Here is an 11680-nt window from a genome sequence, read left to right on the forward strand (position 1 = left end):
CCATTGACAACCCTATCAGATTCATCAAACCTGATTGAAGGATATAGAAAAGCTCGTATAATGTTGTCCAATGACACTATTTTGACCATTCAAGAGGCACTTTATTCTCCACGTTCAGGAAGAATGTTGTTGAGCATTAAAGATATTTAAGACAATAATTACCACACTGAAACCTATGTAGAAAATGGAGTTGAATTTCTATGCATAATTTCCTACGAATATGGCCAGAAGCGTATTCTAAAGAAGATGAAGAAGATGAAGTGTATCCCTAGTGGTCTGTATATTATGACCATACGCCCTTTAGAAAGCCACTAAGTGACTGACCCTACTTCTGGGACCATGCACGAAATTACATTTTGGCATAATCGTTTAGGACACCTTAGACGAACAACGATGCGCCGTATCCTCAAATCATCACACGGGCATCCACTGACCTGAAGTTTAGTTCAATTCAAGAAATCACATGTCAAACTTGCTCCATAGGAAAGCTTTTTATTAAGCCTTCTCATGACAAGATTCGTACGAATCCTCCTATTTTTCTACAAAGAATTCATGAGGACATTTGTGGACCAATCCTCCCTGCAGACCATTTAGATATTTTATGATTTTGGTTGACGCTTCCACACGTTGGTCACATGTGTGCTTATTATCCATAAGGAGCGCTGCATTCTCCAAATTGTTGGCTCAGGTTATCAAACTCAAGACTCACCACCAATTGGATAATGATAGAGAATTCACATCTACAACTTTTGATGACTATCTTATACCCAAAACGGCTTGGTAGAGGTATTCATTAAGCGCTTACACATGATTGCTCGATCATTGGTCATACGTACCAAGCTCCCGATCGCTGCTTGGGGCCATATAATATTGCACGCAACCATGTTGGTCCGTCTGAAGTGTGTTGCGACCCCAACTATATAGCGCCCTTCAGTTGTTTACCGTATACAAACCCGACATATCATATCTACACGTTTTTGGTTATGCGATGTATGTGCCGATTTTGCTGCCCTTACGTACAAAAATGAGGCCTCAATGAAGGATGAGAATCTATGCCGGATATGATTCTCCTTCAATTATTCGTTACTTAGAACCTTTGACAAGCGATCTGTTTACTACTCGTTTCGTGGATTGTCACTTCTATGAGACAATCTTCCGGCCGTTAGGGGGAGATAAGAACATCAACGTTCCTGAAGAACGACGCAAATTATTGTGGACGACTCTCACTTTATCTCATTTAGATCCCCGCACCGCTCAGTCTGATACTGAAGTGTAGCGCATATTAGATCTTCATAGCATAGCTTAGAGCATGCCAGATGCTTTCACCGATCTAGCACGAGTGACAAGATCACATATTCCAACTACGAATGTGCTTGCAAAGATGAATGTACCAAATGTACGACGGACTTCCCTCTTGGAAGCCCGGGACTCCACTTTGGCCAATCTACGTACATTAGCGGCTAGCCAATCATCTACCTATACACAAAAGTGTGGCAAACCACTTGGTTCAAAGGATTTACACCCTCGGAAGAGGAAACCCACGACACAGGCACCTGAAGAGCTTACTGTGAATTCGACTGTCGCCTACTCATTCTATCCAACTCATGAGGAAATTCTAGATTACGGAAACGTCCTTGAAGAGACGAATCCAGCTCCCGAGAATCGTGAAAATTTCGGTCCATTATGCTAACTTAGATGATGTTTGGTGTATAAATAAGATGATCGTCGATGATGCATTAGCATATGCAGTAGCTACTGAGATCATGTTAAGCGATCACATTGAACCTTGTTTCGTTAATGAATGTCGACATATAACTGATTAGTCAAATTGGAAACAAGCAATCAAATTCGAACTCGATTTGCTTATGAAATGTAAGGTGTTTGGACCTGTAGCTCCTACTCCTCTACATGTGAAGCCCGTTGGCTACAAATGGGTTTTCGTTTGGAAGCGTAATGAGAAGAACGAAATTGTGCATTACAAAGCTCATCTTGTTGCGCAAGGCTTCTCACGATTCCCCGAGATTGACTATGATGAAACTTATTCACCCGTTATAGATGTAATTACTTTTCGCTACCTTATTAGTTTGGTAGTTTTCGAAAAACCGAGTATGCAGCTGATGGACGTAGTAAATGCGTATCTTTATGGGGATCTTGATACGAAAATTTATATGAAAGTTCTCAAATGACTTACATTGACCAGATCAAATATTTCCAAACCCTGGAACACGCTCTTAATTTGGTTGATGCGTTCACTATACGGTTTGAAGCAATTCGGAAGAATGTGGTATAACCATCTGAGTGAGTATCTGACTAGTCAAGGATATATGAACAATGAACTATGCCTTTGTGTGTTCATTAAGAAGTCACATCCTGGTTTTGCCATAGTTGCAATATATGTTGACAACATAAATCTTATTGGAACTTATGAAGAGTTCGTGAGAACTACCGTGCACCTGAAGTTGGAATTTGAGATGAAAGATCTAGGAAATACTCGATACTGTCTCGGTCTCGAGATAGAGCACCATTTAGATGGAATCTTTGTACATCAATCGAACTATACCCAGAAAGTGTTGTGCCACTTTAATAAGGCTAAAGCGAAGCCTTTAAGTACTCATATGGTCGGTTGATCACTAGATGCAAAATGAGATCCCTTCCCTCAGAATTAGGATGATGAAGAGATTTTGGAGCCTAAAGTTCCTTATATAAGTGTGATAGGCGCTTTATTGTACTTAGCTCAAAGCACTAGACCCGACATCTCATTTGCTGTTAATCTTTTGGCAAGATACAGTAATGCATCCACACGCAGACACTGGACTGGAATTACAAACATATTCCGCTACCTTAAGGATACTACAGATCTAGGCTTGTTCTATCCTTACAGATCCTCGAGTGATGCCTCACCCCCTTATCTCGAGTCAATTCTTACCTTGTTGGTTATGTTGACGCATGATACTTATTTGATCTGCACAAGGTGCGTTCTCAAATGGATTATGTCTTTACCATTGGAGGATCACAATCTCTTGAAGGTCAACTAAACAGACATTAGTTGCCACTTCATCTAACCATGCTGAAATTCTCGCCTTACACGAAGTAACTCGAGAATGCTTTTGGCTGAGAGCAATTGTGGGCCATATTCGAAGCTTCTGCAATCTTTAACCTGTTGTTGACGTCCCGACGACGATCTATGAAGACAACGTAGTATGCATCGAACAACTCAAGAAAGGTTATATCAAAGGAGATAACACCAAGCATATTGCTTCAAAGTTCTTCTTCTCACATCAACAACAAGAGCATCAGAAGATTGAAGTCACGCAAATCCGCTCACAAGACAATTTGGCCGACCTCTTCACCAAATCACTACCGAAGGTGACGTTTCAGAAGCTTGTTCAAGGAATTGGTATGTGTAAACTTTTTGAGTTGTAACATTGCTAGTTCTCTTTAGAATTGTGTCATACTCAGGGGGAGTATCCTGAAGTATACTTGTTTGATCTTAATGTACTATTTTCCCCTACGATTAGGAGCATTTTTCCCACTGGGTTTTTGCTACCTAACGAGGTTTTGATGAGGCGCCCACCTTAGGTTGATCATATCCCTAATGATGTCCCATAGACGTTTCATTTGACTTTTCATTTCTCACGCATTTTTCCTTAGACTATGGATTTTGTCCCTACTCGGGTTTTTACCATAGCCATAGGGTTTTTTTAAAGACTTACTTCCTTATGCAAGTTCCTACCTTACTTAAGAATAATGTATTCCCAGAATCAGTGTCGACGAGTCGACTTCCTCAACCTCTACATGATGCCGAATCTACTTGAGTATTTACACACTCAAGGGGGAGTGTTATAAACTTCTTATTTAAGTGTGATTGTGTAAATTATAGATTAGATTTGATTCTAGTTATTCTTTCCTATTAGGACTTGTATTCCTTGGAGGAGAGGATTTCTTCTCTCTTTTATTACTATAAATGATACTGCGTAGGGGGAATAACAACATCCTTTACACAACCTTACAAACACATCTCTCTCTATATTCCCTCTATGTGCCGCCGGCCCCCTCTCCCATGTTAGTTAAATATAGGCCACAACATTTAGTATTTTGTATCAATTCTTTTTCATAGATTTATTTGCCTTTTTAAGTATGATATCTAAATTTTCAATTTAAAAAAAAATCATTATTATTATGGAAAGGGAGAATAATTCAAAATTATTATAATAAGTTAGGAGAGAGAAAAGTTTCAAATCCAGCATGGGTGGAATCCATTTGGATATTTGACCACATGCAAAAACTTTAGAAACAAATATATGTTGAAGCCCAACACGTTGAATTTCTAAATACTTCTACAATAAAAGAAAAGAAAAATATGTTGAAGAATGCAATCCAGACTTAACAGAATAAATTATAATTTATATTGAACGTTCTACTCGTAATTGCACTAAAAGCTTTTATGATGAAACCTAACATCTACTGAGTTATGCAAATAGTTATATTAAGACAATATCAATGTCATTATTTGTGAAACAATGACGGCCCACTCTGAAATCTTGATAAAACAGCCGCTTTTTATCATAGTCATTGTGGTTTTGGTAAAAAGATAGATTTGTTTCTTTGTTCTTTTTAAATGGTAAACGATGGCCTGTTAGGTCAGAGTAGTATTAGTGTGACATAGAAAAGTTACCTTCTTTCTGGAATGGTAGTTGAAAGTCTGGAGATTCGATGTTAGGTTAAAATGGTGGACGACTTTTGTTTTTAATTGACCTACAACATCGGCTTATTTATTACGAGGATTTTCATGAAAACGAGAGATGCTTATTATAACCATTATAGTTGCAATACTGAAATGAGTGTAAAACATGGAATTCAGAAAAACAAGTTGTCTCTCGCATGTGGAAAACGTTTAGCAAAAGAAAAATGCTAGAACAACACATATTTCTCCTAGCACTCGGCATGTAAAGTAATCCACAGAGTAACCCTTACTATATATATGATTTATCTAGATTCTAGAGCAAGAAACAGCACACAAAAGCCTCTGACAATTTCTAGTAGTAGCATTATTTGAACTAGGCTTTGATAAGTACTAGTGCTAAAGCAAAGCAATGAGGTACCATCCTGTTCCCGGTGGCCCTCCGCCTCCGCCACCATCAGACTACCCTCCCCCTCGTCCTCCTCCTAGCCCTCCACCACCTGGCTATCAGGGTTACTTTTATCCTCCCGCGCCAACCCCGAACGAGCCGCCGCCTTCTTCACCCGAAGACAATGATGGCCCTGGTTGCTGTTCAGTTCTGAGAGGCTGGTATGCGCATACTCTCTTTCTCCCTACTGACTCACTGGCTTTCAGCTTCTCCCCTTAATAGTTTGATCATATCATGTTTGGCATGAACTGAGTAACTGTGTGTTTACTCTTTGTTCTTTTGTATTTTCTAACTTTTCAGGACTAAATTAATCTTTTTTCTTGATAACGATCAGCTCCAAATTTAGAATTCTAGAATGAAAAGGCTCAACTGTTTTCCCAATTCAAACTAAGATTAGAACAATGTAGCTAACAAGTTTTCATTTTCCCATTGCTTATTGAAGAAAATTGAGGTTCCACCATAAAACCAATTGGCAATATAGGGAGTAGCCCAACCTCTTATAAGCCCATGCAAGATCCCTCCGCCCATCAATGTGGGACGCATTCTCAACGTGTCCCCTCACATGTAGCGAATTTTCAAGCCTAACACGTGGACAACACAACTTAGGTGACGTGGAGCAAGTGTGACATTTGGACTTTACATGCGGGACAACATGCGCTGATACCATGAAAAAAATTGAGGTTCCACCATGAGACCAATTACCAATTGACAATTAGATTCTACTATTTTATTTATATTTATTTTTATATAAGCGATATTATACTTTGGAACTGGATCCTCTCCTGAGCTCAGGATGGGGATCCTTATGAGCAGCCCATCCGGGCTATTCAAACTTGATCCAACAGCTACAATTATTATAACTTTTAGAGGGGCCCCCTGTTTGGAGCCGTTGAATCAAATTTCAACGGTCCGGATGGGCTGCTCAGGAGATGATCCAGCTCCTTATACCTTAACTTAATCTAAATTGTGGGGAAAGGGACTAGAACTTTGGTGCATGGAGGCCGTGCTTTTTCAATGTGACTATGTTCACGTCCGCTAATCTTTTACTTTTAAATGCCTTAATTCTGTATGTAGGTCAGCTAAAATTACTTTTTGACTTCCTTAATTTGTTCTTGTTCCACTGCTTCACTGACCCCTGATATCTTGTTTACATGGTTCAGTTTGGCTGCAATTTGTTGCTGCTGGATACTGGACTTGCTGCCCTTAGGCCATTAGATACATCGATCTCCTCTCTTTAGAACAGCAGTACTGGTGTTCGGTTACTTTTCTATACCCACCTAAGATGGAAAGGACAATGTTCGAACCCGGGGATAATTTTTATTGTTGGGGACTCTTGAGATGCAGCATTTGGTTGTATTATTAATCAAAAGTAAACCTCTATTGCTCTACAAGCATGCACAATAACGAGTGCATGAAGATAATTCAACAAGGGGAAAGCACATGACGCTATTGTCCTCCCCTTGTGCTTGCTTTATTCGATATGTTTCCTCTCTCTTTAATTCTTGCAATTGTTCTAGTCCCCTGGTTCTGCTAATATTGTCAGCAACTGCACCACTTAAATTCTATATGCTATGCTAAATAAAACTATCCAAATCTGGATCTTATCTTAAAACACCTCCGTTCAACTTACTTAATATATTTTTTATGACGACAGTCGCTTCTGTTGCCTAGGAGAATCATAAACAATTCCTTCCTAACCTAACGTTAGTGGAGTAGCCATGGAAACTCGATTGTTAAAAGTTAAATAATGGAAACATTATCACGGTAAGTATATATAGACTATATAAATAGTATATAGGTCTTAAACAAAATTATATATTCATGGCCATTTGCAGTAATAATCTAAGAAGTTGGGTCACCACTGCTATTGACATTTTATTTTGGGGTGGAACCTCAAATCCATCAAGCACGAACCTGCTCTCCTCTCTTCATATGTTTCGAGTTTGGGGTTTGGGTGTGTATATTAACTAGTCCTAGTAAACCTAGGATTAAGTAAATACTTATTGATCAACTCCACTGTGGAGGTTTTTTTTTTTTTTTTTTTGGTTGAAAAACGGGGCTAAAAGCAAGCCCAAACAAACCTACTCAATAATAAATCTAAAACGGGACATCCCAAGTTTATCATCACGAATAAAACTAACTGAACAAGGAGGAGTATCAAAATAAAAATGACCTAGGTCGCTAAATTGTCTGCCACAAAATTCTTTTCTTTGTAAACATGCCAAAGTTCACATTACCAAGATCTTGAAAGCAAATCTCGACATGCAAACACAAGGGGACCTCAAGGATGATTATTGCTAGTAGCTTGCAACACCAAATGAACTGTGACTGCAGAGTCTGATTCCACCAATAATTTATCAATTTGTAATCTCCATGCCAATTGTAAGCCCAAGTAAGACCTCATAGCTCAGCATTGAGAATCTCATCTGTGCCCAAATTGGCACAAAACCTAGAAATCCATTAATCATCAGAATCTCTCAAAACACCACCTGCTCCAATATAATTATTACTTCCCTTCTTGCACATTAAGCTTAAACCAACCTGAAGGATGAACTTCCCAATTCAGCAAAGATTCAATCCTATGAGGTTTATCAATCTTGTGAGTATTTGCCTTCAACCATTCACGAAGATAAGTACAAATAGCAATTGTAGGCTCATCAGTCATGGAAAAATCTTGCTCAAATATAAATTTATTTTGCCAAATACCAAATAAACCAACAAGCAATGGAGAAAACTAACCTCCACTCTAAACCCCCTAATATGAGTGGTGAGATTAAAATGAAGAAAATCATGAAAATCAATGTAATCTGACTGTGGTTTATACATTCCTAACATTTGCCAAACTTCTCTTGCCTTGGGACAATCTTCAAAAACATGAGCCACTGATTCAACACCACATGTCATGCCCCGATCCCAACCTACGTCCAGGATCAACACGTGACGTCACCAAATACCCGTATCTCTAACTTACCCCGCCTCCGGGATATGGCAAAGTACAACTAGAGAATCGAATCACACAGTAATTTTTTTTCGTACACTTTATGGCTGCATCTAACCTCCTCGTTAGACTACCTACGTACCCTAAACAAGGATTAAGCCATTCGTAGTTCGTCATTCACTACACTCAAACAATCATCACATAAATCACTATGTATCAACATAATATCACACAACAGGCATGCAATATCACGAGGAACATTCGATGAAGCGCAACATAAATCTCTAGACATATTGGTCCACAAGTCTAATCATAATAACAATAACCACAACTAACATCATTCCACAATCACATCAATTAATAACACATACCATACACCGAAATGCAGGGCTAGAGCGACACAGTTCTGCTGAAACCTACATCTCTAATGCTGAAATCAAATCCAAGGAACAACAAGTTAAATGATGCGATTTCGGACCACTTAACGAAATTCATCAACATCGGGTTCCGGACCACTCAATGGAACCAAGACACCAAAGGGGATTCCGGACCACTCAACGGAATCACAAAGTAGAAAGGATTCCGAACCTCTCAACGGAATCTGAGTGGATTCGATTCCAGACCACTCAACAGAATCGTGAGTACAATGCATATCAAACCACTCAATGAAATACAAGCTAGATACCATTCCGGACCACTCAATGGAATCGTGGATCACGAGGAATTTTGGACCACTCACGGAACCGAGCGAAAGTCCAAGGAATATAGCAATGGCTCGAAGAAACAATACAAGAACCAAATACTCAATTTCGAAGGGCTGAACAAAAAAAAAAAGTGAAATAAGGAAACAAGATGTGAAACAAGTGCCGAAGCAACAAACCCCATGACAATGGGTTAACGGTCCACTTCTAGCCCTCACATTTCATCACATCAATCATACAACACAAACCACATTTCTAATATGTACATCAATCACATTTCATAAATATTTCCAATTGACAATCAAATCATATAAATCGATGGCTAAAAATACAAATAATAATTCAACGGAAATCACATTTAATAACCAAGTATAACACAATATTGCACCACTAGTGCGTAAATCGAGACACTCATCAAATGAGGCGACACATCATCATGCTTAGCCCAATAAGCTCCATGGAATCTCAACAACACTCTAAAATCAGCGACACGCTAGAAGAACTCCAACTAGTTGACTAAAAATCAACCATCAATCAAGATCGAGAGTAGGGTCCACAATCCTAGAAATCTAAACTAGAAGATCCGCCAATCAGATTTCTGATCCGTAATTCCTAAAGTTCACATTATGCTTCTAGAACAATGTACTAAAATTTCATTACGATCCAACGGTCAAATCTTAGCCAATCACTCAAGTTACGTGACGGTTGACGTTTAGATTTACAAATTTAGAAATCCAATTCGGGAAGATCTGTATGTTGGATTCCCGATCTGTAAGTTCCTATTGTCCTCAAATATTACGTATTAAAGTTTGGTAACATCCAATAGTCAGATTGTCGATTCATATAATGTTGAAGTGGCGGTCTCTATCAAAACTATAGTCATACGATGAGATTTCATCAATCGAACGTACATATGGAATCAGGGTATCCAAATTAGTCTACGAAGGGCATGTGGGGTTTCGGCGGTTGGCCGTCCCGACTCGCAGGAAAATTTAACTATTTCCAAAAATTACCAAATTTTACAGCCAAGTATATCTCAGTGAGGGAAGCAATTTTCATACCTGGGCCGAAGTCCAATTCGGTGGAGAAACGCCTGAAAACACCCACAAACCGTCGGAACCCTAGAAATAGGTATGCTTCGATTCTCCTTCCTCGGTGTTCTGCTGCCCCTAAAACTGATTGGGTTTTGTTCAGGGCTCAAAGGGAGTCTAATGGTGGACAAGATCGACGAGATTACATTCAAAAATGACGGATCGCCGCCGATGAAGCGTTCGGTGTCCTGTCGCAAAACGCCACAATTTGGCCCAATTTCTGTCCAATCTTGAATGAACAATGGAGGAGAAAAAGTGTCGTGGTGACTGCACGTGATGGTTGGGTGCAATTTGCCTGAAAAATGGCTATGAACCATCGGAATCTAATCGGGTCGAAAGGGTTGGGTGTGTGGGTGTAATAGTTGAGGGGGTGGAAAATCAGTTTCTTAAACAGTTTTTGCCTATGCTTTCGTAGAGTCGAGCTCTATCAAATTATACTTAGTGTGACCCCAAGTCCACGATTTTTTTTTATTAATGATTACTGACCAAAATTCAAACTTCGTAATTAGTTTAATTAAAATCTAAATTTAATATAAATTCCCAAAAATAATATAAAATCTCCATAATGCAAATACGTAGTTTGCAATAGTGAAATCCAGGATAGGATTTCACACCACAAGTACATCTCTGACACTTAGGGTTATCAATCATACCTATTTTCAGCCTTTGTTCATTAGTGAGAAGCTTATTAGGAGAGAGCAGCCATAAGAAACTCTAAACTTTTGGAGGAATATGAAGTTTCCAAATGAATTCCCATCGCCAATTAGGAAGACCACTTGAATTAATGACCAACATATAAGCAGATTTAACAGAAAAATTACCATCACTTGTTCCACTCCAAATACACTTATCAGCCACAGCATCAAAACCAACTAGAATGCTAAGAATTTGTTCGACAATCTTCTTTGGTAAAATAAATAATAATTTATCAATATCCCAATCATTATTGTAACAATAATCCGCTATAGTAGCATTTAGCATATCATTGGAAAGCGGGCAAGAAGCATGATGAAGCAAAATATCACATTTAGCCCATTTGTCTATCCAAAACTTTACCGTATTGCCATTTCCGTTTCGCCATAGTAGCCCCTCATGCAAAAGTTTTGTCCCTTCAAGAATACCTTTCCAAGTACAAGAAAAGTGTAAAGCAATTTTATCATTGAGTAACTGACCCATATCACCTTTAATATACTTTCCTTGTAAAACTTTTGCCCAAAGGCCATTGCCCCCCTGCATCAATCTCCAAGAGTTATTAGCAAGAAGAGCCGAATTCATAACTCTCATGTTTTACAAACCAAGCCCCCCAAGAGACTTTGGAAGGCAAACTTGGCTCCATTTAACCAAGTTAACCTTATTTTTGGATTCAGTGGAGCCCCAAACGAAGTTCTTATTTAACCTGTCAAGTTGATCACAAATGGTAACTAGTAGTTTCACTGTCTGCATAACATAAACTGGGATGGCGGAGGTGACAGACTGGACAAGAGTGACCCGACTAGTAAGAGATAATGAGTTCACCTTCCAATCAGAAAGTTGAGGTTGAGCCTTTTCTACCAGGCCCTTGTAAGTTCTTAGTGATGCGAGAATGAATGAGCGGAACTCCTAAATACTTTCCAAAATCATTAGTCAGGGGAGAAGCACATGCGACTCAGTTCAAGAGCCATTCCACGATTAATATTAGGTAAGCAATAGATTCTCGATTTTTCATAGCTTATTTGCTGCCCAAAAGCCAAGCAAAATTTATCAAGGCACTCCTTAACGATCTGAGCTTTTGCTCTTTGGAGGCTTTACAAAATAAAATAATGTCACCTGCAAACATAAGAT

The 11680-nt window shown here is 38.9% G+C and overlaps 1 protein-coding gene across 1 annotated transcript; it reads left to right on the forward strand.

Moving 5' to 3' along the window:
* The first annotated feature begins 5093 nt into the window (after positions 1-5093).
* On the forward strand, positions 5094-6344 carry LOC125471403 (chitin-binding lectin 1-like). The gene is made up of 2 exons (XM_048571725.1): positions 5094-5290; positions 6290-6344. The coding sequence occupies exons 1-2, from the start codon at positions 5094-5096 to the stop codon at positions 6342-6344; spliced, it is 252 nt and encodes an 83-aa protein (XP_048427682.1).
* The last annotated feature ends 5336 nt before the right edge of the window (positions 6345-11680 follow it).

Source organism: the organism of the source record quoted next, unplaced genomic scaffold, assembly GCF_019419815.1.
Source record: "Pyrus x bretschneideri cultivar Hongxiangsu unplaced genomic scaffold, Pyrus_bretschneideri_v1 Contig6, whole genome shotgun sequence".
NCBI lineage: Eukaryota > Viridiplantae > Streptophyta > Magnoliopsida > Rosales > Rosaceae > Pyrus > Pyrus x bretschneideri.

Bases quoted from the DNA above. Each gene is read 5' to 3' on its own strand.
- LOC125471403 (XM_048571725.1), top strand. From the start codon at position 5,094: ATGAGGTACCATCCTGTTCCCGGTGGCCCTCCGCCTCCGCCACCATCA. The intron at 5,291-6,289 runs GTATGCGCATAC...TACATGGTTCAG, and splicing joins TGTTCAGTTCTGAGAGGCTG to TTTGGCTGCAATTTGTTGCT.